The sequence below is a fragment of the Eublepharis macularius genome, chromosome 19 (genome assembly GCF_028583425.1).
Source record: "Eublepharis macularius isolate TG4126 chromosome 19, MPM_Emac_v1.0, whole genome shotgun sequence".
NCBI lineage: Eukaryota > Metazoa > Chordata > Lepidosauria > Squamata > Eublepharidae > Eublepharis > Eublepharis macularius.
This window is the reverse complement of record NC_072808.1, coordinates 7,608,770-7,633,669: the sequence shown is the minus strand read 5'-3', so window position 1 is coordinate 7,633,669 and position 24,900 is coordinate 7,608,770. Positions and strand designations below refer to the sequence as shown.

General features: G+C 44.2%; 2 protein-coding genes across 2 annotated transcripts in view; both read right to left on the bottom strand.

Annotated features, from left to right (window-relative positions):
• The window catches only part of ESPL1 (extra spindle pole bodies like 1, separase), a 40,135-nt gene extending 37,329 nt beyond the window's left edge, over positions 1-2,806 (bottom strand). Inside the window, exon 1 of the mRNA XM_055003596.1 lies at positions 2,756-2,806. The gene's annotated coding sequence lies outside the window, so the exon portion shown is untranslated. The remainder of the gene's footprint in view (positions 1-2,755) is intronic.
• Positions 2,807-9,003: 6,197 nt separating this feature from the next.
• Positions 9,004-15,080, bottom strand: MFSD5 (major facilitator superfamily domain containing 5). The gene is made up of 2 exons (XM_055003545.1): positions 14,576-15,080; positions 9,004-10,939 (listed from the first exon to the last, which is right to left on the bottom strand). Exon 2 carries the CDS (start codon positions 10,888-10,890, stop codon positions 9,535-9,537), a length of 1,356 nt encoding a protein of 451 aa, XP_054859520.1. The 5' UTR covers positions 10,891-10,939; positions 14,576-15,080; the 3' UTR covers positions 9,004-9,534.
• Positions 15,081-24,900: the final 9,820 nt, after the last annotated feature.

Here is a 24,900-nt window from a genome sequence, read left to right as displayed (position 1 = left end):
TTTGGGGGCTTTGCATACCCCCTCCCATTTATTCATAGCCAAATGATGGGCTAAATTGTACAAGTACATATAAATCTGGCTTGTACTAAGACCGTCCATTTGTTCATCAAGGTCAGTATTGTTTACTGTGACAGTCAGCGGTCCTGTATTATTTAATTTGCAGTCCACTCTCCCCGCCTGCGGGCTCAGAGCAGATTAACATCATGCAAATACATATAATAAAAACAATTAAAACTCTGAGAGCAGTTAGATAAGTACAGCAATGAAACATATTAAGAGGGCACTCGCGCCCGAGTGATACAAAAATCTGTATCATGGGTACCTGATGCGGCACCCGTGAGTGCCATGTTGCCTGCTAACATATTTCCTTCTCTTGTCAAGACTTTAGAACGTGGGTGGAGCGAAATGTGGCTTTTGTTTATGGTGTAATGCAGGCACTGACTTTATGTTAAGTACTTTACCCATGCAAATGAGCAGTGATGTTCTACAAGCACAGGGGGAACTTCATTCTGATTAAACCCAGTAGGACTGTACAGCCAAAATGCTTATTACACTTAACTGGAACTTCTATTGATGTCTTCAGTAGCATTACTTACTGGAACGAAATATTTTTGTAACATTTGTGGATTGCTCCTACTTTTATGATAATTAAGGGGTTGTCAATACCAGACAAAGTGGGAAAAAACTTTTGGAAGGCAGGGACTCAGGAATTACTTTTCCTATGCAAATAAATTTAAAGGTTTGTAGGCGTGGCAGACGCTAGGTCATTTTAAAATTGTTTGTTCGTCATTGTGTTGTTTGACACTGCTCAAGACCTACAGGCCAAATGAGCAGTGAAGTACAACCACGGTGCTTTTACACAAACTCTACAAAATTTGATAACTGCTCACTTGCATTTAGGCAGTAAGTAAACCTATAGTGAAGCTACAGAACATGAGCCCACAGTATACCTGCTTGTATGAATGCACAATTGAGCATTATTTTCCTTATGCCCTTCTCTGCTCATGGAACTCCAAGCTCCTTCACAGTAAATCATCCTGGCCTAAATCCTGTGTCAGAATTTTGGAATGTAATTTGTAAAACAGATTTTTATCAATTAAAAAAATTACTTTCCTAATATACACACACAAAACCATTAAGAGCACAGGCCAGCTCCCACCAAAAACAGCGTCCTACTCTGAAGAAGTAAAATAGTAAAGAGCCCAGTAGCACCTTTAAGACTAACCAACTTTATTGTAGCATAAGCTTTCAAGAACCACAGCTTTCTTCGTCATATGCATCTGATGAAGACAGCTGCGATTCTCGAAAGCTTATGCTACAATAAAGTTGGTTAGTCTTAAAGGTGCTACGGGACTCTTTAACAACAACAACCAATTCATGTGCCGCCCTTCAGGACAACTTAATGCCCACTCAGAGCGGTTCACAAAGTGTGTCATTATCATCCCCACAATAAAAACACCCTGTGAGGTGGGTGGGGCTGAGAGAGCTCCAGAGAGCTGTGACTAGCCCAAGGTCACCCAGCTGGCTTCAAGTGGAGGAGTGGGCAGTCAAACCCGGCTCTCCAGATTAGAGTCCCGCACTCTTAACCACTACACCAAACTGGCTTTACTATTTTGCTACTACACAGACTAACACTGCTGGATACTTTGAAGAAGGGAGCTTTGACTCTCGAAAGCTTACACTCTTGAAAGTCTTGCTGGACTCAAAGCCTACGACCCACCTACTCAGACTCCATCACTTTCAGAGTATGTTTCCGCTGCTGCATTTAAAACCAGTTTTGCCCCTACAAGCCCCTGCAAACCGCACCCCCGACCCCAAAAGGGAACCTCAGGTCTACAACAAACAATTTTAAAATGACCTAACATTTGGCACGCCTACAAACCTTTAAGTTTACTTGCACAGGCAAAATGTAACTGGTATTGACAAACAAAACCTCAATTATCATAAAAATAAGAGTGATTCACAAATCCCTAATATTACAAAAATATTTCATTCTAGTAAATAATGCTGGGCAAACTTTTTAAGAGGCAAAAAGGAGACTTTCAGCCATACAAACCCCTACCAACTTTACCCTTATGGCATTGCTTAGGAAAATGTCCTTGACATTGACTGTGAGAAAGGCAGACTATAAATGACATAAAATTAAAAAGAAAAAAACTTCAAAAAATCTTTGGCAAAGCAGGGAATCATAGCAGCTAACCAGATTTGAAACAGATACAGGGTTTGGGGGTCATAGATCCAGAGGAGTTAGCCATGTTAGTCTGTAGTAGCAAAAGAGTAAATAGTCCAGTAGCACCTATAAAACTAATCAACTTTATTGTAGTATAAGCTTTTTAGAACCACAGCTCTGACGAATAGCAAAGAGTCCAGTAGCACCTTTCAGACTAACCCACTTTATTGTAGCATAAGCTTTCGAGAGCCATAGCTCTCTTCGTCAGATGCATCTGACAAAGAGGGCTGTGGTTCTCCAAAGCTTCTGCTACAACAAAGTGGGTTAGTCTTAAAAGGTGCTACTGGACTCTGCTATTTTGCTACTGCAGACTAACACGACTAACTCCTCTGGAGCTCTGACGAAGAGAGCTATGGTTCTCGAAAGCTTATGCTACCAGAAAGTTGGTTAGTCTTAAAGGTGCTACTGAACTCTTCACTATCTAGGGTTTCTTGGGGGGCGGGGATAGACCCTTATTATAGTACCCCCACTTGTACAAAAGCCGTTGCTCAGAATGCCCCGATATTCCTGCCAACTCCCACTTACCTAATTGCTACCAGGAGCGTTTTTCTAACCGGCCACGCCGCCTACAAAAACTACAGGAGGAAATGCAGAGAACCCGCCCCGCTCCCCGTTCAAATAACGCCCCCGACCAATCGCCAGCGCCGCATTATAACCCCGCCCCTTTCCTGTCTACTGCCTTCTGGGAACTGTAGTTTTTTAAATGCACAGCTGTAGGGCATGGGGTTGCCAGCTCCAGGTTGGAAAATTCCTGGAGATTTGGAGAGGGGGGTGGATCCTGGTGAGGCACCGCAGCCGGTTATAATGCCATAAAGTTCACACTCCTCAGTAGCCATTTTCTTCCCACGGGAACTGTAGTCCAGATCAATTGTAATTCCAGATTACATTTGCATTGTGAAGACTGGCCATATGGACATATGCATGAAAATGAGTTTATAATTTGAAATAGAGCTAATTTTTTTATATGGATTGAAGGCTGTCACTGTTGGAATTATTGGAATATTTTTTGCTGTGTTTAGATGGTTATGATGCAATTTACTTTTTGCAGTTTACAACAATGATGCAATTTTCTTGTTGCAATTTACAATTACATAGATAACTAACAGAGTTCAGTAGCACCTTTAAGACTCACCCACTTTATTGCAGTGTAAGCTTTGGAGAACCACAGCTCTCTTCGTCAGATGGGTATGATCGTCTTTTGTCTAGTGTTGTAAGAAGATTGTATGAGATTGTGTGTATCTTATTTATTCGCATATTGCACTAGTCACTATTTAGTCACATATTGCACTAGTTTATTGCATTCGCCTCTAGTTCAGGGAAGGTCGTGTTTGTTTCCCGCCTGGAGATTGGCAACCCCACCGGCCTCGTGCACCCTCGCAAGTAGCCAACGGTCACGGCTGCAATGCAGTCCCTGTGCACGTTCCTTAGAGGGTAAAAGTCCATAGAAGATAAAACGAGGCTTACTCCCGCGTAAACACGCACAGGATCTGGCTGCTCAAGGTCGATTTCCGGCAGCGCCGTATCAGCCAGTAAACTCCGCCCCCCCCCCCGCCCCCCAATGCTGTCTTGTGAATAAACGGTATGAAAAAGTCAGTTCCATTTACAACGAATACAAAAGGGGGCCAGGCAAAGTGCTAACATGCTGGTTCAGTTTCCAGCTTTTATGGTGGTTTTCTTGTTGCAATTTACAATTACAAAAAAAAACTAGTAGAGAGTCCAGTAGCACCTTTAAGATTCACCCAATTTATTGTAGTGTAAGCTTTTGAGAACCACAGCTTTCTTCGTCAGATGCAATGTCATGCATCTGACGAAGAGAGCTGTGGATCTCCAAAGCTTGCGCTACAATAAAGTGGGTGAGTTTTAAAGGTGCTACTAGACTCTTTAACGTTTTGCAACTACACACTAACAGTTCTCACTGATCTCCAGGTGACAGAGATCGTCCGCACCGTGGAGGAAATGGCTGCTTTGGAGGGTGGAGTCTATGGCATTATGCCCAGTTGAGGTCTCTCTCCTCTCCAAACCCACCCCCAGATTTTCAAGAATTTCCCAACCAGGAGCCGACAGCCCTACCTCCTAAACCCTACCCAAATATTGCTCCCGACCACACCCCTTTACAGGTTTATTTTTTACAGATATATTTTTGTTCACCCAGTATCACAACTACTGCTTTCAGTCCCTCGTTCCATTCCTCCTGCGCCCACCCACAGCAAGCAGGATATATTCCAAACTCTCTCATCTTCTTTATAGAAAAAAAAAAGCTTGTTATAGAAAAAAGGGGAAATTGTACATTCTGCCCATTGCTTCTGAGTAGCATTGGCCTATCATGTTTACAAAAATTCCAGTTGAGGCCTCTTGAAGTTCCTTTTCTCAAGGGGAAACATAACTTTCATGAACAGCAACAAAGGGTCCCGTTAGGTTGCCAACTCTAGGTTGGAAAATTCCTGGAAATTTGGATGTGGAGCCCAGAGAGAGCAGGATTTAGGAAGGGTAGGGACTTTAGTGGTATAATGCCATAAAGTCCACCCTCCAAAGCAGCCATTTTCTCAACAGGAGATCTCCAGGCCTCACCCAGAGGCTGGCGACCCTAGCCCCCCCTCGAAGTGTATGGCATTGTAGACATGACTCTCATTCATTCATGAGTTTCCTCACATGCCGAGGGACCAGGTTTGCTATATTGTTTGCATCAGCCAGCCATCTGTCTATGGGAGCAGTGGCCCTCTTGCCTCAGCTGCATCTTCTGTGAAATGGCAGGTGGTATGACCAAGGGACAAATTACCTTGCAACATTTGAGACTGGTCAATTCATGTGCATGGCAACTGAGAGGTCAATACATACCAGTGTGCCATGCAAAACAGTCTCAGCCCTTTCCACAATCTTCTTCTTAAGGAGCGGTGCATCATATAGAATTCACAGGGCTGGAAGGGACCTCTAGGGTCATCTAGTCCAACTCCCTGCACAATGCAGAAAATTCACAACTACCCCTCCACCGACTGTTATTGGAACAAAGTACATGCATTTGTATTAGTCTACTTTTATACATGTGCATGTTCTATTACAGCATGCACAGACAAGAAAGAAAGAAAGAAAGAAAGAAAGAAAGAAAGAAAGAAAGAAAGAAAGAAAGAAAGAAAGAAAGAAAGAAAGAAAGAATCAGAAGTTATTCTGGCTTTGCTCCTTCCATTCTAGCAACAGATAAGAGGAGATAAAAGTTGACTGCATGGCAACGATAACTAGGTACACAAGCTTCTTAGTTACACAGAACTCTTTGCTGCCTGCTGTGTATTTCAAAAACATATTACCCTATCAGCAGTCCAACACATCTACCCACAACATGGCACACATATCTGGAGGCTGGAAACTGGAAAAACTCCCTCCCTCCGTTTCAGGATCTGCTGCCTAAAGAAACTGCTTCCCACCACTTCATCGTAAGCCCAGGCCCACAAATTAGGCCCACCTTAAAAAGCAGGAGCAACTATACTGGGTATGGAAGGCACTGCCTCCTACAAGGACTTAGATCATCTTCCAAACACAGCATCATGGCAAGCATCCATGCACCCCAGGCATACAACACATTCATGCCTTAACACGCAAGGTCTAACCATTCCCTGTTCGGGCAGAGCTTGCTCTATTTCTAACCTGGCAGGGGGGGGGGGAATAGGTGGGTGTGAAGAACAGCTCCCGAGCAAAAAGCATCAACAGCATATGGGCCAACAACTTCTCGTTGGTCAGGTAATACTAGTCTGATGCTAACTGAATAGGTATGCAGCAGTTAGCAGTAAGGCTGTCTAGCCAACCCCCTCAGATTCTAGGTTCTCAAACTGGGGGAGGTAAATTTCCACCGGCGGAAAAGATCCAGCGTTACCTGAAGCCTCTTCCTCCACCTCGATATAGCTGCTATCGTTCTAATTGGGCAGACTCGGGGAAGGGCTCAGGAGTGAGCCAGATCAGATCGAGACAGAGGCAATTACAATGGACGTCAGCCCAGCATTACCTTCGCCATTACCACTGCAAAGCTTGGCTAGGGCTTGGCTCCACCAACTCCTGGCTGCTGGCAGCCCATCGGGAACTTTCCCTATAAGCTAAACAGCCAATCCACCCCCTGCTTCTAATTACACTTCCCCATCAACATTCTGCAACTGCCCTTCGGCTGAAGTTAGATCCGGAGGAGTTCGCCGTGTTAGTCCGTAGTCGCAAAATAGTAAAGAGTCCAGTAGCACCTTTAAGACTAACCCACTTTATTGTGGCATAAGCTTTCAAGAACCGCAGCTCTCTTCGTCAGATGCATGGAGCATAGATCCAGAGCAGTTAGCTGTGTTAGGCTGTAGTTGCAAAATAGTAAAGAGTCCAGTAGCACCTTTAAGACTAACCCACTTTATTGTGGCATAAGCTTTCAAGAACCGCAGCTCTCTTCGTCAGATGCATGGAGCATAGATCCAGAGCAGTTAGCTGTGTTAGGCTGTAGTTGCAAAATAGTAATGAGTCCAGTAGCACCTTTAAGACTAACCCATTTTATTTTAGCATAGGCTTTCGAGAACCACAGCTCTCTTTGTCAGATGCTTCATCAGAGCTGTGGTTCTTGAAAGCTTATGCTACAATAAAGTCGGTTAGTTTTAAAAGTGCTACTGGACTCTTTACTATTTTGCAACTACAGACTAACATGGCTAACTCCTCTGGATCTATGACCCCCAAACCCTGTTATCTGTTTCAAATCTGGTTAGCTGCTATGGTTCCTCTGCTTTGCCAAAGATTTTTGAAGTTTATTTTTTTAATGTTAGTTATTTATGTCTTTTATAGTCTGTCTTTCTCACAGTCAATATCAAGGACATTTCCATAAGCAATGCCATAAGGGTAAAGTTAGGAGGCGTTTGTATAGCTAACCAACTTTATTGTAGCATAAGCTTTCAAGAACCACAGTTCTGACGAAGTCCTGCACCTGGCAAAGAGAGCTGTGGTTCTCGAAAGTTTATGCTACAATAAAGTTGGTTAGTCTCAAAGTTGCTACTGGACTCTTTACTATTTGGCTGAAGTTGAGTCAGTATCCCATACCTTCTTTCACTGTCCAAAGCGTGAACTAGCCAGAGAGAGATTCTTTAAAAAAATGGCTACTGAGGCATTCGAACATTCCTGACGCCTCAAAATTAAGATTATTACTGAGTAGCCTTTGTAAAAACTTCATTGTAGACGTGGCAACCTTTTAACTGTTATTTTTAATTCTTAAACTTCATTCGAGTGTATGGCCTATGGGCTGTGAAGCTGAAACTGAACTTCCCTATCGATGTGTTTATAAAAAGGATGAAACTTGTCCTGTTTGTTTCCTTACCTTACCTCAGGCCTAAGCAACAAGTGACCTGTGGTGAGTGATAATTACCCCTGTTGACCAAACAGGGAAGTTTTTGTTAACGGGAAAGACAGATTTTCTCTTCCTCTTTCAGAATGTCACTATGCCACAAATGAGCTTTAAGTGTTGGAAAGCAGAACGTCAAAGCTATTTTGCGGGCAAGTAACTTCTACAGCCATATTCAAGACTACCTTGTCCAAAAAACGTCACGCAAAGGACGGGACTATACACGGAACAGACTGGAGGTGGTGGAGTGATGTGCCAGCAGTATGTTTAAGAAGAAACATTGCTGGAGCTATGAAAATGAAGATGTAGCAGGCAAAAAGATTGGAGCCGTCTAAAAAGCACACTCCAGGGTGTATCATATTAAGGCCACCACGGGCATAACTTCAGGGCATGCTAGTAGAAAAGTAGTATGTATGCATGGTAATTTCTGCCACATCAACACGTAATAGAAATTTTCAAACTGTATGAATGCAATTCATACCACGTTTTAATAATCAACATCGACCTCTGGCTGAATGCCCCGAGGAAAAGGGTTTCTTTAAGCTATGGAAAAGCCACTATTCTTTGTTTACTAATGAGAAGCTGGTGGGGAGCTGTCAAGTTATCACCTAGCTATAAAATAATGGTTTAATTTCAAATCAGCCTCCACAAATTGCAACATGGTAGGGCTTAAAAGCTGCACTGAAGAAAATGCTCTTTTTAAACCATTCTCTTTGAAAAGAAAATTCAGGACTAGAAACATGGTTTTGGGGGTCCCCCCCCCCCACTGGAAGTAGGAAACGTGATGAAAGAAATTTATGGATTTATATCTACACAGGTCAATTGGCACCTAATATAACTGCAAAAGAGACTTATAAGACAAACTCCAAAAAAACTCTCAAAACCCTACTTTTTCAGGAAGTACAGAACTGTGATGCCTACACCAGGGAATTTAAAACACTGCAGCTCCTAACATATAAAATAGTAAGGCTGTGGCTCCATAATAAAGTAACTACTTTGCTTGCAGAAGGTCCCATGTTCCCATGTTCAATCCCAAGCGTCCCCAGTTAGAGCAGGTAGCAAACCCCAAGAAAAACCTGCTGTGGATCCAACCTTTGGCTCGAGGCCCTGCGTTTTCTATTTTATGTACTTCGCTTCTAGTGTATCTTTCTCAAGGAGATTCAAGGCAGATTGCCCAACTAAGCAGCAGTGTCTCCAGCAAAGGACCCTTCCGCCAGCCTAAATGGTTCTTCTGTCGATGGAAGTATTTAGGCTTGGAGTGGGAGGGCAGCAGTAGGTGGTATGCAACTGCCGTTGAGAGTGGACCACGCTGACCTTGACAGACTCAACATACAGCTACTTAGCGTTAAAATATTTCTCCAGATCTGACCGTGCACCCCCAAATTAAAATCAACTCGAAAGAAAAAGGGTCATACATTTTATTTTTTATTATTTTTTTTTTAAAGCACAGGATAGACCGTAAGGAATCGGGCTGATATAGTCGTGACTCAGTCCAATACTGATAAATATTGATACCTATCACCCCCCACTGCTCGTTTTAATTTTCTTTTTTTAAAAAAGAGGCTATGCCCTTCTAATATGCCGCCTCCTATCCCTCTCTTAACCACTACGGGTGCTAGTGGTAGAGGAGATGCCCCCCCTCCGGGTTTGCTAAGAGAAGTCAAAAAGCTCTTGGAATCAAGAACTCCAAAGTGCAGAAAAGAAAGCGATGCTTGCCGGAGATTTGACCATCTAGTCTGAAGTGGACTGACTTTACTGGAAAGAGCAAAAAACCCCATTTTTTAAAAAAAGGATTCCTCCGATATGGAAGATAACATAGTATTTAGCAGAGGCTCAGTATTTTCTATGCAGAGTCCTCGCCGATACCCTCTATCGGCATGTCAACAAGTGAGAGGCAACTACTGCACAACGGCTGAGCGCCGAAGACTCTTCCCCCAGCACAGTATCTCAAGCAACGGGATCAGAGCTCAGAAGAGGTTTCAGTATGACCCGCTGGGCTGGGCATTCTGAGTTCTGCATTGTTACGGACCACGGTGAAGAGGCTTACGACCGCCAAGAGCGCCATCACCATCATGACGGAGCAGATGGTGAACATGTTCCTGGTGCCCGTCTTGTAGTCACTGTCATGGAGGATAAGCAGGCCGAGGCAGGCCAGCAGGTTCAGTGGGACGCGGAACCAATGCATCACGCCGGCCTGGTCCTTTTCGGGGATCACTTTCTGTCGGAGGAATCCCATGGACGGGAAGTAGAGTCCACAAGAGAGCTCGATGAGGAGGAAGGCCAAGAAGGATTCCAAAGGGTTCTCCTGCCCAGGGTTGGTGGAGAAAGTCAACATGAAAAGGGAAAAGAAAACCATCAGGACCGAGAGGGAGAGGATATGCATGGGTTGGAGGTGGTATTTCTTGGACGTGGCAATGCGGTACAGCGACGATCCCACCATGCTGGCTGCCATAAAGCTGGAGAAGACGATGCCCAGCGGCGGGTTGTGGGGATCCAAGACCGGTGTCCAGAGGAAGATGAAGATATAGATGACGCTTTCAAACAAGGCTTGGATGGTACCCAAGAGCAGGACCCGGCGGTCGGAGAGGAGACATTTCAAGCCGTCGGTGCAAGTCCTGGAGAGTGCCCGCTTCTTGCCGTAATTCTCATCCCAGTTCTTCATGGCCAAGACACCGGCCATCACAAGAAAGGGGATGGAGACCATAAAGGGGGCCACCGGGCCCAAGCCCAGCCATTCAGCAAAGACGTTGGCCACCACCCCTGCTCCGACAGCGATGACGCTATTCCAGAAGGCCGCCTTAGAGAAAGTGGCAGGAATCCAGTCGGAGGGGAAGTCATAGCGTTCCACGTGTTCGTGCACATACCAGGCTTCGAAGGCAGAGAACAGCAGGGCGGTGGACAGCCCTCCCAAGACCCTTCCAACAACCAGCACAAAATAATCCCAAGAGAGTTTTGTCAGGCAGCAGACCGAGTAAGTCAAGGAGAAGAGGATGCAGGATTTCTTACGGCCCAAGCGGTCAACCAGGGAAGAGGAGACTAGCCCGAACAGGACAGTGGAGGCAAAGCCGCAGACATAGATGATGGCGATCTGGCCCTCCAGAAAGTGATAGTGTTGGTACAGTTTGTAAAGGTAAGGCCCTTGCAACCAATCAGCCGCAAGAGCCAAGAAGTAGACCTGGTAATAGTCCAGCTGGAATCGCAGGAAAGCTGGATTGGAGCAAGACCGGCCGGTGATCTTGGAACGGCAGGCGGAGAATTCCAGGCTGACGCATATCGCCAGGAGGAAAGCAAAAGCGACATAGGCAGCGACCAGCATGGTGCTTCAAATCATCATGCGCGTCTCCCGAGATCTTCTCCCAAAGTTCCTGCAAGAGAAGAACATGTGAGGCATGGGAAAAAAAATAATTATACCAAGCGGCTTTTAATAAGACTTGGAGAGGGGCAGAAGGCAGTTGTGTATAACACATTCCTCTTCCTAGAGGCCTGGCCCCAAGTTTCATATTCTTAGGGTGCGCTCTTGCGCATGCTAGCCGTCGTGCATACTCTCCCACAACCTGATTTTGCTACAAGGCAGGGGAAAGGGGCTGCCTTCACGCTCTACTTCGAATTTCCTACAGGAAATAAGCTGGCCAGTGCTAGAAGCAGAATAGCGGATTAAAAAGACCGTTTGAACTGACTCAGCCGAACACCTATGTTCACAAACAGTTAACAGAAGTATTTGCAAGCAAATCAAAAACGGAGGGTAATTAGCTGTGAATTCATTTGCAAAGCTAGTTTATACTGCATAATTGATTTTGTCTTTGTAAAGATGCCTATGTTAGCGAGAACAGAATAACAGAGGATGAAATTTGGGGAGGGCATGGAGGTTAGATATGGAGATAGACAGCAGTGTAACAGGACATTCATGCTCTAATCTTCCCTGTAAGGGGACTCTGTCCAAAACTATACCAAACGGTCTACAGAAACCTCATAGACAATAACAATAATGCAATTTTATTAACGTGCCAGTGCAATGAGTGCAAAAGGTGCAAAGTTAAGTATTTCAATATATACTCTCCAAAAATACTAGGGACTATCCATCTACACGTATGTAGCTCCAATGCATGGAATACAGTCCATACAACACATGTATAACAACATGCATTTAAGTACAAAGTTCATCTTTCAAAGCGCACAGTTCCAATGGGTTTCTTCTTTCTTGCAGGCAAACTTGCCAATGAAGGTTATTATACATGTGTTGTACGGACTGTATTCCATGCACTGGGGCTACATGCGTGTAGATGGATAGTCCCTAGTATTTTTGGAGAGTATATATTGAAATACTTAACTTTGCACCTTTTGCACTCATTGCATTGGCACTTTATTAAAATTGCATTGTTGTTATTGTCTATCAGGTTTCTGTAGACTGTTTGGTCTTTGTTTGGCAACCTTTTGTTTGAAACCTGTCCCTACTTGTTTGTGATACCAAAACTCTATACCATCAAGTCAGCCAAACACTATGAGAAGAGCTTTTTAAAAAGTTTATTGTAAAAGAAATCTGATTTTTCAGGAAGCTCCATTTCATTCCAAGTAACAGATTCTTGCCTGAGACAACCCGAATATACCCTGCCCTTAATCAACGTTCTTCTGTTCACGATGAAGGGCCAGAAGAAATGCTAAAATGTTTGGAGGGAATGGTAAAGTAATCTGACCTCTGAGATCTTGCAACCAAGATAAACTAAAGATGACTGCAGAGGTAATGGAGACTAGTCTTCAAGGATGATTTGGCAAGGGGGCAACAACAGAGAAAACTGGAGGAGCTATCCCATAGGAGCCGCAATATTATGTTATCTTCAGGTTATTTGGTGATGCTAGCATCAGGCACATACTTTGGGGTGAAAGTCTGAGGTCTCTGCTCACGGGCTCAACAAGGGGCTCTCAAAAGTGGGCTGTAGGGGTTCACGTTGATCTGAATTGTACATTACAATTTTGGGAGGAGGAGATAGGGCTATTAAATCCAGAGTCTAAAGGTACATTTAACAGCACCGCTGATTCTAAGCATTCCTCCTGGCTGTTGCTGCACCCTCCAGCGTCAGCGAACAAGAATTACCAGTTGATCGAGCCGTCTCCTCTACACATGATAGTTGGAAAGTGTTCGACATCAGTGTTCTGCCGGGCTGTAGCAACATCTCCCAGGGACTTTTTTCAAAAAACCTATCATTAGGAGTTCTCCAAGAACATTACAGCCAGAACGGCGACACCATTAACAAAACCTCATGCCCGAACTGCAGCTTTCACGAAACCTGCTCTACAACCCAAATGTCCAAGTGTTAGCTCTCAATATTATCAAGCTTGTAGCCAATCGCTTTCTATACGCGCCCACTGAATACACAAAGACCTCCATTCAACTTTCAACTGCCATGAATGGAGATAGCAGAAGGAAGGAACAAGAAGAAAGTAGGCAGGTCTTCACAATGCCTGGATCCAGTTAACTCCAGAAGAACATTTTGGACAGAAATAATTCTGACTTGTATTCAAATTTTCCCCATCAGCTACTTTGGGAGACAATTTCTGGCAAAAAACGATGGGATAAAAAAATACAAAAAATAACACATCACAATTTAATGTGGTTATTATTAATTAGTACTAATTAAAATCAGCAGGGACAGCTTAAACTCAAGACTTCAGCTTCCTTTGCTAACATGAGCATCCAACAGGAGTTTCAGCGAGAAAAGCAGACTAACCGTGCTATCCTACGCAGAGTTAATCCAGTCTAAGGCCATTGATTTTCATGGGCTTAGACTGGAGTAACTCTGTTTAGGATTGTACTTTATAACTATCGATAAACATTTTTGCAAACATTTCTATTATTTTGCATCAGTTGGCTTCCACAGTATAACACCAGAGCCCCTTCTGTTTACCAGTCAAGTGACTGTGGTACGCAAGCTTTTGCATGGAACTACACTTTTCATCAGACCATTGGGAAATGCCAGTCAAGTCGCAAATTGGGTATCCTTGGGCAAGTAGTATTTCAGTTTAAGCTTCCGTAAAATAGGAACCACCTCTTAAAGGACTAGCTTTGGAGAAGCAGCATAATTTAGCCTTAAGCAAAGCTTGAGGCGGTTATTCTCGGATTTTTTGATCCGATACGAGAGAAAAAGGCAAGACTGAAACTGAAAACAATTTTACTCAAAAAAAGGGAATGGATGCAAAAAATACTAAACAAATCTAAAAGCAGGGACCTCAAAGACCTACAAGTAAAAAGAACACAAGCCATATCTACAGAATTAAATGTTAGTTCTCAAACAAGAGCAAAGCAGGAATGGAATATGCTAGACAGGGGATTTGGGGGGATCCACCCCCCAAAAGGGACCAAAATTACACAAGCACCTCCCTCCAGACTGAACTGGTGTAGCTGTTAAAGTGAAGGGGGGCAGGATTCTCATTCTTAAGTTTTTGTTAAATTCATCAAACACCCCCTCCCCACAGACAGACAGACACACTTGAAGTCTTTTACAAGTGACCGGTCCTTAGGGATGACAGAAGGAGGCGGAGGAATAACTGCATGGAAACTTTGGTAACAAAACCAGCTCCAGGTGGGCCGCCGGGTTGGTCAGCAGCAGAGGAGCAAGATTCGAGTCCAGCTGCAATCTATCTGGTCTCTGGACTCGAATCTGCCACAAAAATCACAGCAACACAAAGCTGGAAAGAAACCAAGGGTCATCTAGTCCAACCCCATGCCCAAGGCAGGATATAAACATCTTATTTGCCAGCTCCACCGGACTCCTGTTTGTTTATTGTTCTTTCAGTGGTATGCTCGTCAAAGTAGATCCACGTGGCCCCTCCAGTCCCAGGGGCAGGAGATCCCCTCAATCTTGCCCCAGATCCTATAGATCTCTCCACCTCCCAGTCCAGTCCAGCTCCTTCCTCTTCCCTTAGCAGAAACTCAGCTCCGACTCTCCCTCCTCTCTTCCTAAGTTCCGCTAAGCCACGCAACTCCCGCCGCCCTCCTTTCCACCGACCTGCCCGGCTCCCCGGCTCCGGCTCGCCTTTCAGGCTGGCTCACGCTGCATGCAAGCCCGCACTTCCGCCACCGCCTCGCCGACTCGGAAGAACCACACTGGGAGCCGCCATGCTGGAAAAGCCTGCTGCCTGTCACGTGGGAACGGACCCCCCTCCCTCTTCCCCAGCCGTAAAGGGAGTCTGCGCCGGGCAGCAACATTTGCTGCTCTTGCTCTCGGTGCAATGCTCAATGTGGTTCGTGCAATGCTCTATGCAGCGCTTGTCTAATGGCTGTCGGTGCAATGTGGGAAAGGACCTCCCCCCACCCCCCACTTCCCCAGCTACAAAGGGAGTCTGCGTCAGGCAGCAATATTTGCAACCCTTGTTGTCGGTGCAATGCTCAATGTGGTCCGTGCAATGCTCTATGCAGCGCCTGTCTAAGGGTTGTCAGGTGCAAGAGAGCTGTGATTCTCAAAAGCTTATGCTACAATAAATTTGGTTAGTCTTAAAGGTGCTACTGGACTCTACTATTTTGCAACTACAGACTAACATGGCTAACTCCTCTGGATCTATGACCCTGGAGAAAATGGCTGCTTTGGAAGGTGGACTATAATATTAAACTCTACTGAGGTGCATCCCCTCTCCAAACCCCACCCACCTCAGACTCCACCCCCAAATCTCCAAAAATTTCCCAAACTGGAGTTGGCAACTCTAACCCCAGATCCTAGTTTGACACTCTAACCACTACACCACAGTGGCTGTTCTTGGAGACTTTTTTTTAATAACATGCTTTATTAGTTTTAATTCCAGATCAACCTACAAACAGATCTTGTTGCAGACTTTTGGCTGAACATGCGGATGTTGGGATAGCAGGACCAATGGATGCGATCTTTTCTCTTTCTATGCAGTACCATTTCCATAGGATATAGGCAATAGGGCAGAGGAGCAAGAGTATACCTCCTACCTCTGTCCCATGTACACATGTTCAGCCTATACCCATGTAAACCAATCAATCAAAGGTATATTACGGTCACAAGACCCTCCAATTTAAGTACAGATTAAAAAGCAGTTTTTAAATACTTAAAATGGATAAATACATACAAGATAAAATCATACAGTAAAACTCACTCGCTTCATTAATTCATTTCCCAGCAATTGACGTTTCCTTCATCAAGTGATTTCACTTTCTGAGTGCTATCACACAGAATTTTGCAACCGTGTAAGATACAGTTCTCTGGCTATCCTCTAAAAGATATACCCGAAGGGTTTCAGGACTAAAATCCCTATAATACTGTAATGGTTTAAATCTATAGAATAGTGGAATAATTAATTGCATCCTTTCTTCTCGATAGAATCTGCAGCGCAAAAGTATGTGTGTGATATTTCCAATCCCTTTATTTGAACAGGGACAACAACGGTCCTGCAAAGGCAGGTGAGAGAATCTCCCATACAAAACTGCAGAGGGGAATGCATCAAATCGTGCTCTAGAGAAGGCCCATCTACATTTTTTGTTTGTAATATCCAAAAGATACGGGGATATGGTGTAACTCAGTCCATTTTTAAAGCTCTAATAGCTTAGAGGGAGTATTGCCTCATCGTTTTGGGACTCTATATTAATTAATCTTTGGGTGATTAAAGTTTTTGCTTTGTAGAGTCCCAAGCAAACTACACATGTGGGCTCCATCCGCACCTGAGCGCACGCCAACGCTGAGCTGAATGCATGTAGGTTAGGTCAGCATCTCGGCTAGCAATGGCGATCCCATCGCCTGTTTTGAGTGTGTGTGCTGCCTCTCAATATATATGTCGTGTACAATCTAGTGTTTTTACCTCCAGGGTGTGAAAATCTTTTCTGTACATTAATTTATTGTCGTAGGCACAAGAACAGAGCAAGCTGTTTCTTTTCTGGCTGTGGCAGTCCTAAGGGAATGGGGAAAGAGATGTTTGAGCCGAGCCATCATCGCCATGGCGACAAGGTACACGACTCCTCTAGGCCGCCTGTTATGTGACTGTGTGGGTTTAGGACGTGGACGTGCAATGTGAGAGACTTGTTTTATGTTAGCCTCCTCAAATGAGGCCTGGCCTAACCATGCAAAAGAATAGGTTGGTAGAGTCTGGAGTACTACGCGTGAGAAATCACATTTTTAATAACAACAACAACAACATTTATATACCATCCTTCAGGATAACTTAACACCCACTCAGAGCGGCTTACAAAGTATATTATTATTATCCCCACAACAAAACACCCTGTGAGGTGGGTGGGGCTGAGAGAGCTCTGAGAGAGCTGTGACTGACCCAAGGTCACCCCGCTGGCTTCAAGTGGAGGAGTGGGGAATCAAACCTGGCTTTCCAGATTAGAGTCCCGTGCTCTTAACCACTACACCAAACTGCCTCTCAATGCTCTCTTTTAACGCTATCTCATATTAAATGCTCCCTGCAAACAAACTAGCACACCAGGGGGAAAGGGTTCTTGTGCAGCCATCTTCTTGCTGTGGCAGTTTCTACTTGTGAGGATGTTTTTCTTTTGAAAAAAAACATAAGGAGCATTAAAAAGTCTGATTTCCCTCATCTGAATGTGGAGACTGTCTAGAATATTCCCTTTCCACATGTGCTTCCCAGTTTTTATATGGCACTATGTTTATTTTTAATGTAGTGGCAGAGAGTGCCTTCAAGTCATAGCTGACTAATGGCAACCCCTGGAGGGGTCTTCATGGTAAGAGACTAACAGAGGCGGTTTGCCATTGCCTGGCTCTGCAGCCCTCGTCTTCATTGGAGGTCTGCCATCCAATTACTAACCGAGGCCAACCCTGCTTAGCTTCTGAAATCTGGCGCATCAGGGCTATCCAGGTCAGGGTTAGCTGTGTGCAACTTTAAAAGAGAATTAGACAGATTTGTGAGGAATAGGTCCATCAGTGGCTATGAGCCATGATGATGAAAGGTAACCTTCACATTCAGAGGTAGTAAAACTCTGAATATTAGTGCCGGGAGGCAACTGCCCTGTTGTTGGCCCTCCAGAGTAACTGGTTGGTCACTCAGGGCCACGCTACAAGTGACGAATGACACAGGTTGGACACTTGTCAGCTTCCCCCAAGCTTTGATGGGAAATGTAGGCATCCTGGTCTTGCAGCTTGGCTCTCTGACTGCCGTCCAACGGACTTTTCAACCTTCATTTGTCCAACATTCTGCCAAGCTGCCTACATTTCCCATCAACACTTGAGGGAAGCTGACAAGTGTCCAACCTGTGTCAGGCGTCACTTGTAGTTTGGCCCTCAGTGAAATAGGATGCTGGACTGGATGGACCACAGGTCTGCTCCATCAATGCTCTTCTCATGTTCTTATGATGGAGCCCTGGTTTGCAGGGCAAAACCCCTTGTTTGCCCAGTTCCGATATAACCAACTATTTACTGACAGGGAATACCCACATTCTCCCATTCCTTTCTTCCCTTTATACAAACTGTTGCCCTTCTGGGATCCTGGAGGTGTTTTGCCATCTTCTGGGCATGGAGCAGGAGTCACTGGGGCAGTCAGGGGCGGAGGGTAAGTTGTGAATTTTCTGCATTGTGCAGAGGGTTGGACTAGATGACCCTATAGGTCCCTTCCAACCCTATGATTCTATGATTCAATACTTAATTGAAAAGCAGTATTTTATCATCGCCATCTGAAGAGAAGCTGTATTGTATAAAGTTGTTTAAATGTTATTTGTATACTGTTTTAATCTGTTTTTAACTGTATTTATGTAAATTGAAATGTACTCCGCCCTAAGCCCGCCTGGTGGGGAGGGTGGACTAAAAATCTAATATAATAAATAATAAATAAATTAATGAAAAAATAAAGCACTATATTTAGGGGAAAGGGATCCTTCATTGACCAAAAATTCTTAGTGTTTTTTTCTTTACAATGATATTTTCTATGTGAAAAGTGTGTACTAGATCCCTGTGTTGATTTTGTGATACTATTTTTTGTTTTGTTTTGTTGATTTAAGACACTTGCAAGCCGAGGGTGTGGGAACAGGCAAACCACTCATGTACTGACTGCTAGTCTTTCAAATGGCCTCAGCACCTCCGAAAGCAAACAGCTTGTTACGGGAACTGCACCCCCATCTTGCCAACCAGCTGCAAAAACCTAGACTTTGGTTTCCTTCCCTGGCTACATTCCAGCTGTCGGGAATGTACATTTCCCCCACCCACCCCCAACCTGTACAGTGTTTGTAACAGCTAGTAGCTACTAGTCACCCAAAACATCAATGCTTGCTTAATCAGACATCGTTTAGCATCAGTCAATGGCCATTAGAGAAGCATCTTTGGCCATTCCACTCTATCAAAGCACAGAAGGAAAGGTCATCTAAGTGCCCCCCCCCCCATAGCAATGGGGAGGAAAGTAGCAGAAAAGAGCGAGTCACAAGCCAGGAAGAGACTTCCATACACTTAAGAGACTTGCAAGGCATATAGCAAAAAATTGATTTTGTAAATTAACCCAAAGCGAACTTCCCTCCCTCCCTCCTTCCACCCCCCCACCCCCTAAAACTCAATATGTTCCAAGAGAATGGAATGTTGAGAGCAGATAAAAGTCAGTTAAAGGAGATCTCAGAATGTCTATATAATTCTGGGAAGGGGGAGCTTTGACCACTTCATGCACCTCACTAAATATACTTCTCTCCCACCCATTCCTCTCTCCAGCTGCTCTCCCCCCACCCAGTCTTCTCATGGGCTCTCCTTTCCCTCCAATTAAAGCCCCCACAGTCCCCCCCTTCCCTAATTTCAGCTGCCTCCTCACCCTCACCCCCTTCTAGTCATGGCCATACATTAGGTGCCATGTTTAGTTGCAACAGCAACTTAAAATGCCTTCCTGTCTACTCCCCACCCCCTTACAATGTTTGTGGATGTAAAGACATCACTTTTACCATTTGGTGTTTTTTTAAAATCTCCTGTTTTAAACAACACCCCCCCCCCCAACACAAAACCTGGGGTTCCCCAAGGGTTGCAGAAACTTATATCCTGCATGGCCTAATTTTTCTGATGTTTTTATATGTACAGGGGTCACATATTGCCATTGGATATAAGGAAATATAGAGACATAAGATATAGTAATGTTAAGATTTATCCACTCTCAAAGGAATCCACTCCTTACGTTTCTGGTTTCTGGGTGCATTTCATGTTTCAAAAGAACTAATAAGCTCAGAGCAGTGAGTCATGCAGAGATGCAACAGGCATTCTCCTCTGCAGGTGGGCACTTTGGGCTCACAGGGACCTTTAGTTAATTAACGGAGTTACTTCTCAAGGCATACTAGCAATTCTTCACTGAATACTAGAGTACTTCAACGCACACTATTTCTAGTTTTTGCATGTTTTAATCTTCCTAGAGGACTTTACATATTGGAATGAACACGAACCCCTTTTGTAGATCACAGCCTGCAAGAACAGCACAGATTAGATTGTTCTGTGCAAATGTAGTCTAGGGGCTTATAGAAGGAGCTGTGGCCCAGGGAATCTTAGTTCATCTCTGCCAGGAGTATATTAGTCCATCTTAGGAAAGGCCCTCTGTTTGCATCCCTGCTTGACTTTGAATACAGAGCTGTTGTTCATTCGCTTATTTCTAAGGGTGGCCTTAGTGATTCTGGGGCCCTGTGCAAAAGTCCAAGATGGGACCCATCATCCGAGCTGCCTCCACTGGGCGCCAAACAAGGGTCAACCGTTGCCCCCATGTGAGACAGGTGGGAACAACTGCCGGAAAGGGCCACTTTGGAGCCAGTTGCTTAAGCCCTGAATAAGGTGGGCATGAGTACCTGTTACTGTAAATGGGTACCCTGAGCCTTGGGTAGAACAAGTGCAGCTGGCAGCGGTGGGAGACTGCTATTTTTCTCTCCCTCTCCATTGGGGTACTAGGCTATGAGTAATAACCCCTCCAGCACAGGGCCCACAGCAGCTGCCCTTTTGGTCACAGGCTAAGTCCACCCCTGCTTATTGTAAAGAACCCACCAGGTGGCACTTTGACCAATTGCTCCATTCTTGGAGAAAGACAGGCTAAAAATACTGTTCCACACTAATCAGATCAATATCCCATCAAACCACACCTATTTGTTAACATTACAAATGCTCAAAATCGGAACAGGGGATATTTTTTTAACTTTCTTGAACAGTCAGAAAATGTCCATTGTGACAGTTCCTCTGGTGCCTCACTGTGTAGCTTGATTTCCCTGGGTATAGGGAAGCAGACGGGACAACAAAGGAAGAGAGTGACTTAGCAAATATATATCTGACAGGGATGTTGTCCAACCAGAACTGTTTGCGGATATTTCTGCCAGACAGAATAATCTCCGTTGGTATTTTTGTTTACAGTTTCCACCAGACATTGAATCATTATGCTTGGACAGGGCTTTCTGGTTTTATATAAGCACAGGTCCTGTTTGCCATGTAGCCAGAGGGCAAAACTTTGCATGTACCTACAGGTTTGTAGAGTTAGGTGACTGCAAAGGGAAAAGGCAAACCAGTTATATGCAGTTATGTGTATAGAGTCAGAACCAAGCAGTATTTTAAGTTAACCCATCCCCACCCTGCATGATAAGTTAGGCACAGCAGTGTGTCTGCAGTAGAGAGAATCGAAGGTTTGATCATGGAGGTGCCATTGCTCATAGGTAGAGCATCTGCTTTGCAAGCAGCAGGTTCAGTTCCAGATAAAAAGGTCAGGTAGTGGATGATGGAAAAGACCTGTGTTCAAATCCTGCCCATCAGAGGAAATAAAACTGACCTGGATAACCCAAGATCCTAACTCAGTCATGAGCAGTTTTGTGTATGTTCACGTGGTCTCCCCTTAAGGTGTGTGAGAGAGGACAGAGAAATTACACCCAGAAACCTATTTGCTGTTGAAAGCAATAGAAAAGATTGTAGGAGCGTTTTAATACCAATATTAAAGAATCTGCCTTAAGTTTTTAAAACATCTGAAGAATCAGTTCTAGTCCTGCCCTGTTTGGCTCGTACCTAATGCATTGCAATTCTTTCCCAGTTACTGTTCCGTTTTTCCCGGGTGCATTAAAAAAATTGTACAAATAGAGCATAAGCCCAAAATTCGCACGGGCGACTGTTGCGCATCACAGCCAAGTTTCACGTAGATTCGAGCACTGAAATATTTCCTGTGTCTGAATCTTAAGAAGGTATGAAGTGCTTGGACTGATGGAATGATACTGGAATGCATGAGTGTTATGTGCCATCAAGTCGCTTCCGACTTACGGCCCAATAACAACAACAACATTCAGTTTATATACCACCCTTCAGGACAACTTAATGCCCTACTCAGAGTGGTTTACAAAGTATATTATTATTATCCTCACGACAATCACCTTGTGAGGTGGGTGGGGCTGAGAGAGCTGTGACTGTCCCAAAGTCACCCAGCTGGCTTCAAGCAGAGAAGTGGGGAATCAAACCTGGTTCATCCACATTGGAGTCCTGCCACTCTTAACCACTACACCAAACTGGCTCCACTGAATGAATGAATGCCCTTCAAAACATCCTATCATTGACAGCTTTGCTCAGGTCTTGCAAATTGGAGGTTGTGGCTTCCTTTATTGAGCCGGTTTCTGGTGGGTAGCGGTGTTGGTCTGTAATAAAACAGCAATATTCAGGTTCAGTAGCAGTTTAAAAACGAACCAGATTTCTAGGGCATGAGCTTCCAATGAAGGGAGCTCTGACTCTCAAAAACTCATACCCTGGAAATCTAGTTGGTCTTTAAAGTGCTACAGGACCCGAACCTTGCTCTGTATTGCGTTTCAGTTCTGTCTTCTTTAATGTCTTCTTGTCTTCTTCTTTAATAATTGTGAAATCTACTTTTGTCCACCAGGTGGTGCATGGGACCTGATCAAGTAGCTTAGGTCAACAACTTCACAGGTGTGTGTGTGTTTTTAAGATCAGGCAAAAGGTGTGGGATGCTGTGTGCTCTTGGCTATGTAACTATTCCTTTAGTTAGGAGTCAGTGCTGATTTGAAGTACTGATTGGAACCAGCATATGACGTGTCGTCTGGCATCTGGGAAGGCATTCTAGGTGCGGTTGGTACATTTACTTTTTCGCCTAACTGCTCCGAAACAGGTAAAAATCCATCAGATAAAGCTTTTTTCATCACTGCCTCTGCTAGGAAGAAACTTTCCCCCCCATTTTATTGGTCGCTTGTACGATACAAATAAGAAACGATAAATTACAATTTACAAAAAGTCTGGATAAAATCATATAACACAACATTAAAACTATATATTAACATTTTTATAAGAACATTAGCTAACTTTATAAAATAACTCAGAGATTTATTAAAGATTGAAATAGCTTTTGAGTTGGGCTGAAGATTGTTATTTTCTAAGTATTAAAAAAAACCAGAAACCATTTCTCCAGAAAGTTTGTATTATTTGTGAAATGTTCAGCTTGGTATAGTTTATCATTTAATTTTTCTGAAATAAAATGATCCCATACTTTTAAGAACCCATTTTCTATTGTTGGAGGGGTTTTTTTAATTTCCAAGACATTGCAATAGCACTTTGAGCTGCTATAAATAAATTTGCTTTAAAGTCTCTTCTGATTTTAGGAACATAAATATTGTCTCATTGGTCCAAGAAAATTATTTCAGGCGTTAAAGGGATTACATATCCAGTTAAATCCTTGATGACTTTTAAAACCATTTAAAAATTTGTCAATATATTGACATTTCCACCAGTGGTGGGGAAAGTTACCCTCTTTTGCTAGGAAGAAACTTCACCTGCTAAATTTTTATCTGCAGTGAAAAAAATGCTTTCCTGCCCTAATACTCAACTGAGTTTTTGTAGCCTCCCTTGCTTAGGTTTTTTTTTTGGGGGGGGGGATGCTGGCACAAGTGTTTCTGGCTGGGTCCTGTGCCCTTTTATGGGACAGCCAGCATAGGGTATTGGTTAGAGTTTCAAACTAAATTTGGGAGACCCACATTTTAATCCCATTTTCTGCCAGAGGTCACTGGGTCCCACTTTGGGTCCCCGTTGGGGGGAGAAAAGCAGGATACAAATATCTAAATAGGTAAAATGGGTGGACAGTCCGAAATTCATCAGGTGATCATATCCGCGTTGTCACATTGAGATAAGCGGTGCCTGTTGAATTCCTAGAGAAACAAGATGGAATTGTAAATGTATGACTGTGATTGTACTGCTCTGTCCCAGCATGCCTCTGTGTTATCCAAGATCTCTGTACAAGATATAGTTCTAACCTCTACTGTCATCTTACAATAATAATAACAACGTTCAATTTATATACTGCCCTTCAGGACAACTTAACACCCACTCAGAGCAGATTACAAAGTATGTTATTATTATCCCTGCACTGAAACACAGAAAAAGACTTCCCTTGGAAACATCTTTTCCCCTTTCCTACCACCATTCTTTCTTCTGTGAAAATCCTACCTGAAGAACAATTCTGTGAAATCTGAAATGTTGCTGTCAACTTTCATCTTAACAAAGCTCTTGATTTGGAGGCTCTGAGAACATCAGCAAGGCCTTCCTTTTGCTTTAACCGTTTCCGCCCCACCACTTTCTCACTTAACAAATGCCCCCCTCCCCCCGCTGCTTTTTTTTCAAGCAGGGAAAGCTTTACAGGTATAGGCAATGTGGGGGAGAGGAATGGTTGAGTGTAGCAAGGAAATGGCAAGGGAAGGAAAGAAATCCTGTGGTGGGCCCTCAGTAGGGTTGCTAAATGCCTGGGGGGCGGGGGGAGGAATGTCCTGCCAATTTGGTAGAGGCCTAATGGTAATACAGGTGATGTTTTTTATCTCCTTGCCATGAAAAACTTTAACTGCACATTTTCACACGGTAAGGCTCTGTTGAAAGGACCGGGTATCCAGCATGACCTTCTGTTCACCATCCATCCTTTTCTCCATCTTTAACCTGTTACCCCTAGCCTGCCATACCCACCATATTCTGTGGGCAGAGGCACTGGATCCTTTCGACATTCTATACATCCCCCCTTCCCAGCACATGGCCAGTGCTAAAGAAATAGAAAATGGTTGCGGCCCGAGTGCAGGAAGGATGCAGCCCAAGGCCTGATGTGCTCTGCTTCTTTGGTAGCCACTAGGAAAGGAAAGAAGGAGTCAGGTGAGGTTGCGGGGCGCCACAACCGCTGACTGCTTTCTTCTGCAGCCTCCAGCGTTCATGCCTGACCCAGTTTTACACCGTGCCCCAGATATATTTAGAATCCTCCTGCGGAGTGTGACTTGATAAGCATGCTCGAGTCATGGATCCTGCAAGGGTCACAGCAGAGGGGGGGGGCACCTCTTCTACATCAGGTGAGGGAAGGTAGCACAAACATTCTGTTCTGCTGCCTGCATTGCACCTCTGATCCCAAGGAT

Excerpts from the sequence above, each read along its gene's own strand:
- MFSD5 (XM_055003545.1), bottom strand. The coding sequence starts at position 10,890 with ATGCTGGTCGCTGCCTATGTCGCTTTTGCTTTCCTCCTGGCGATATGC.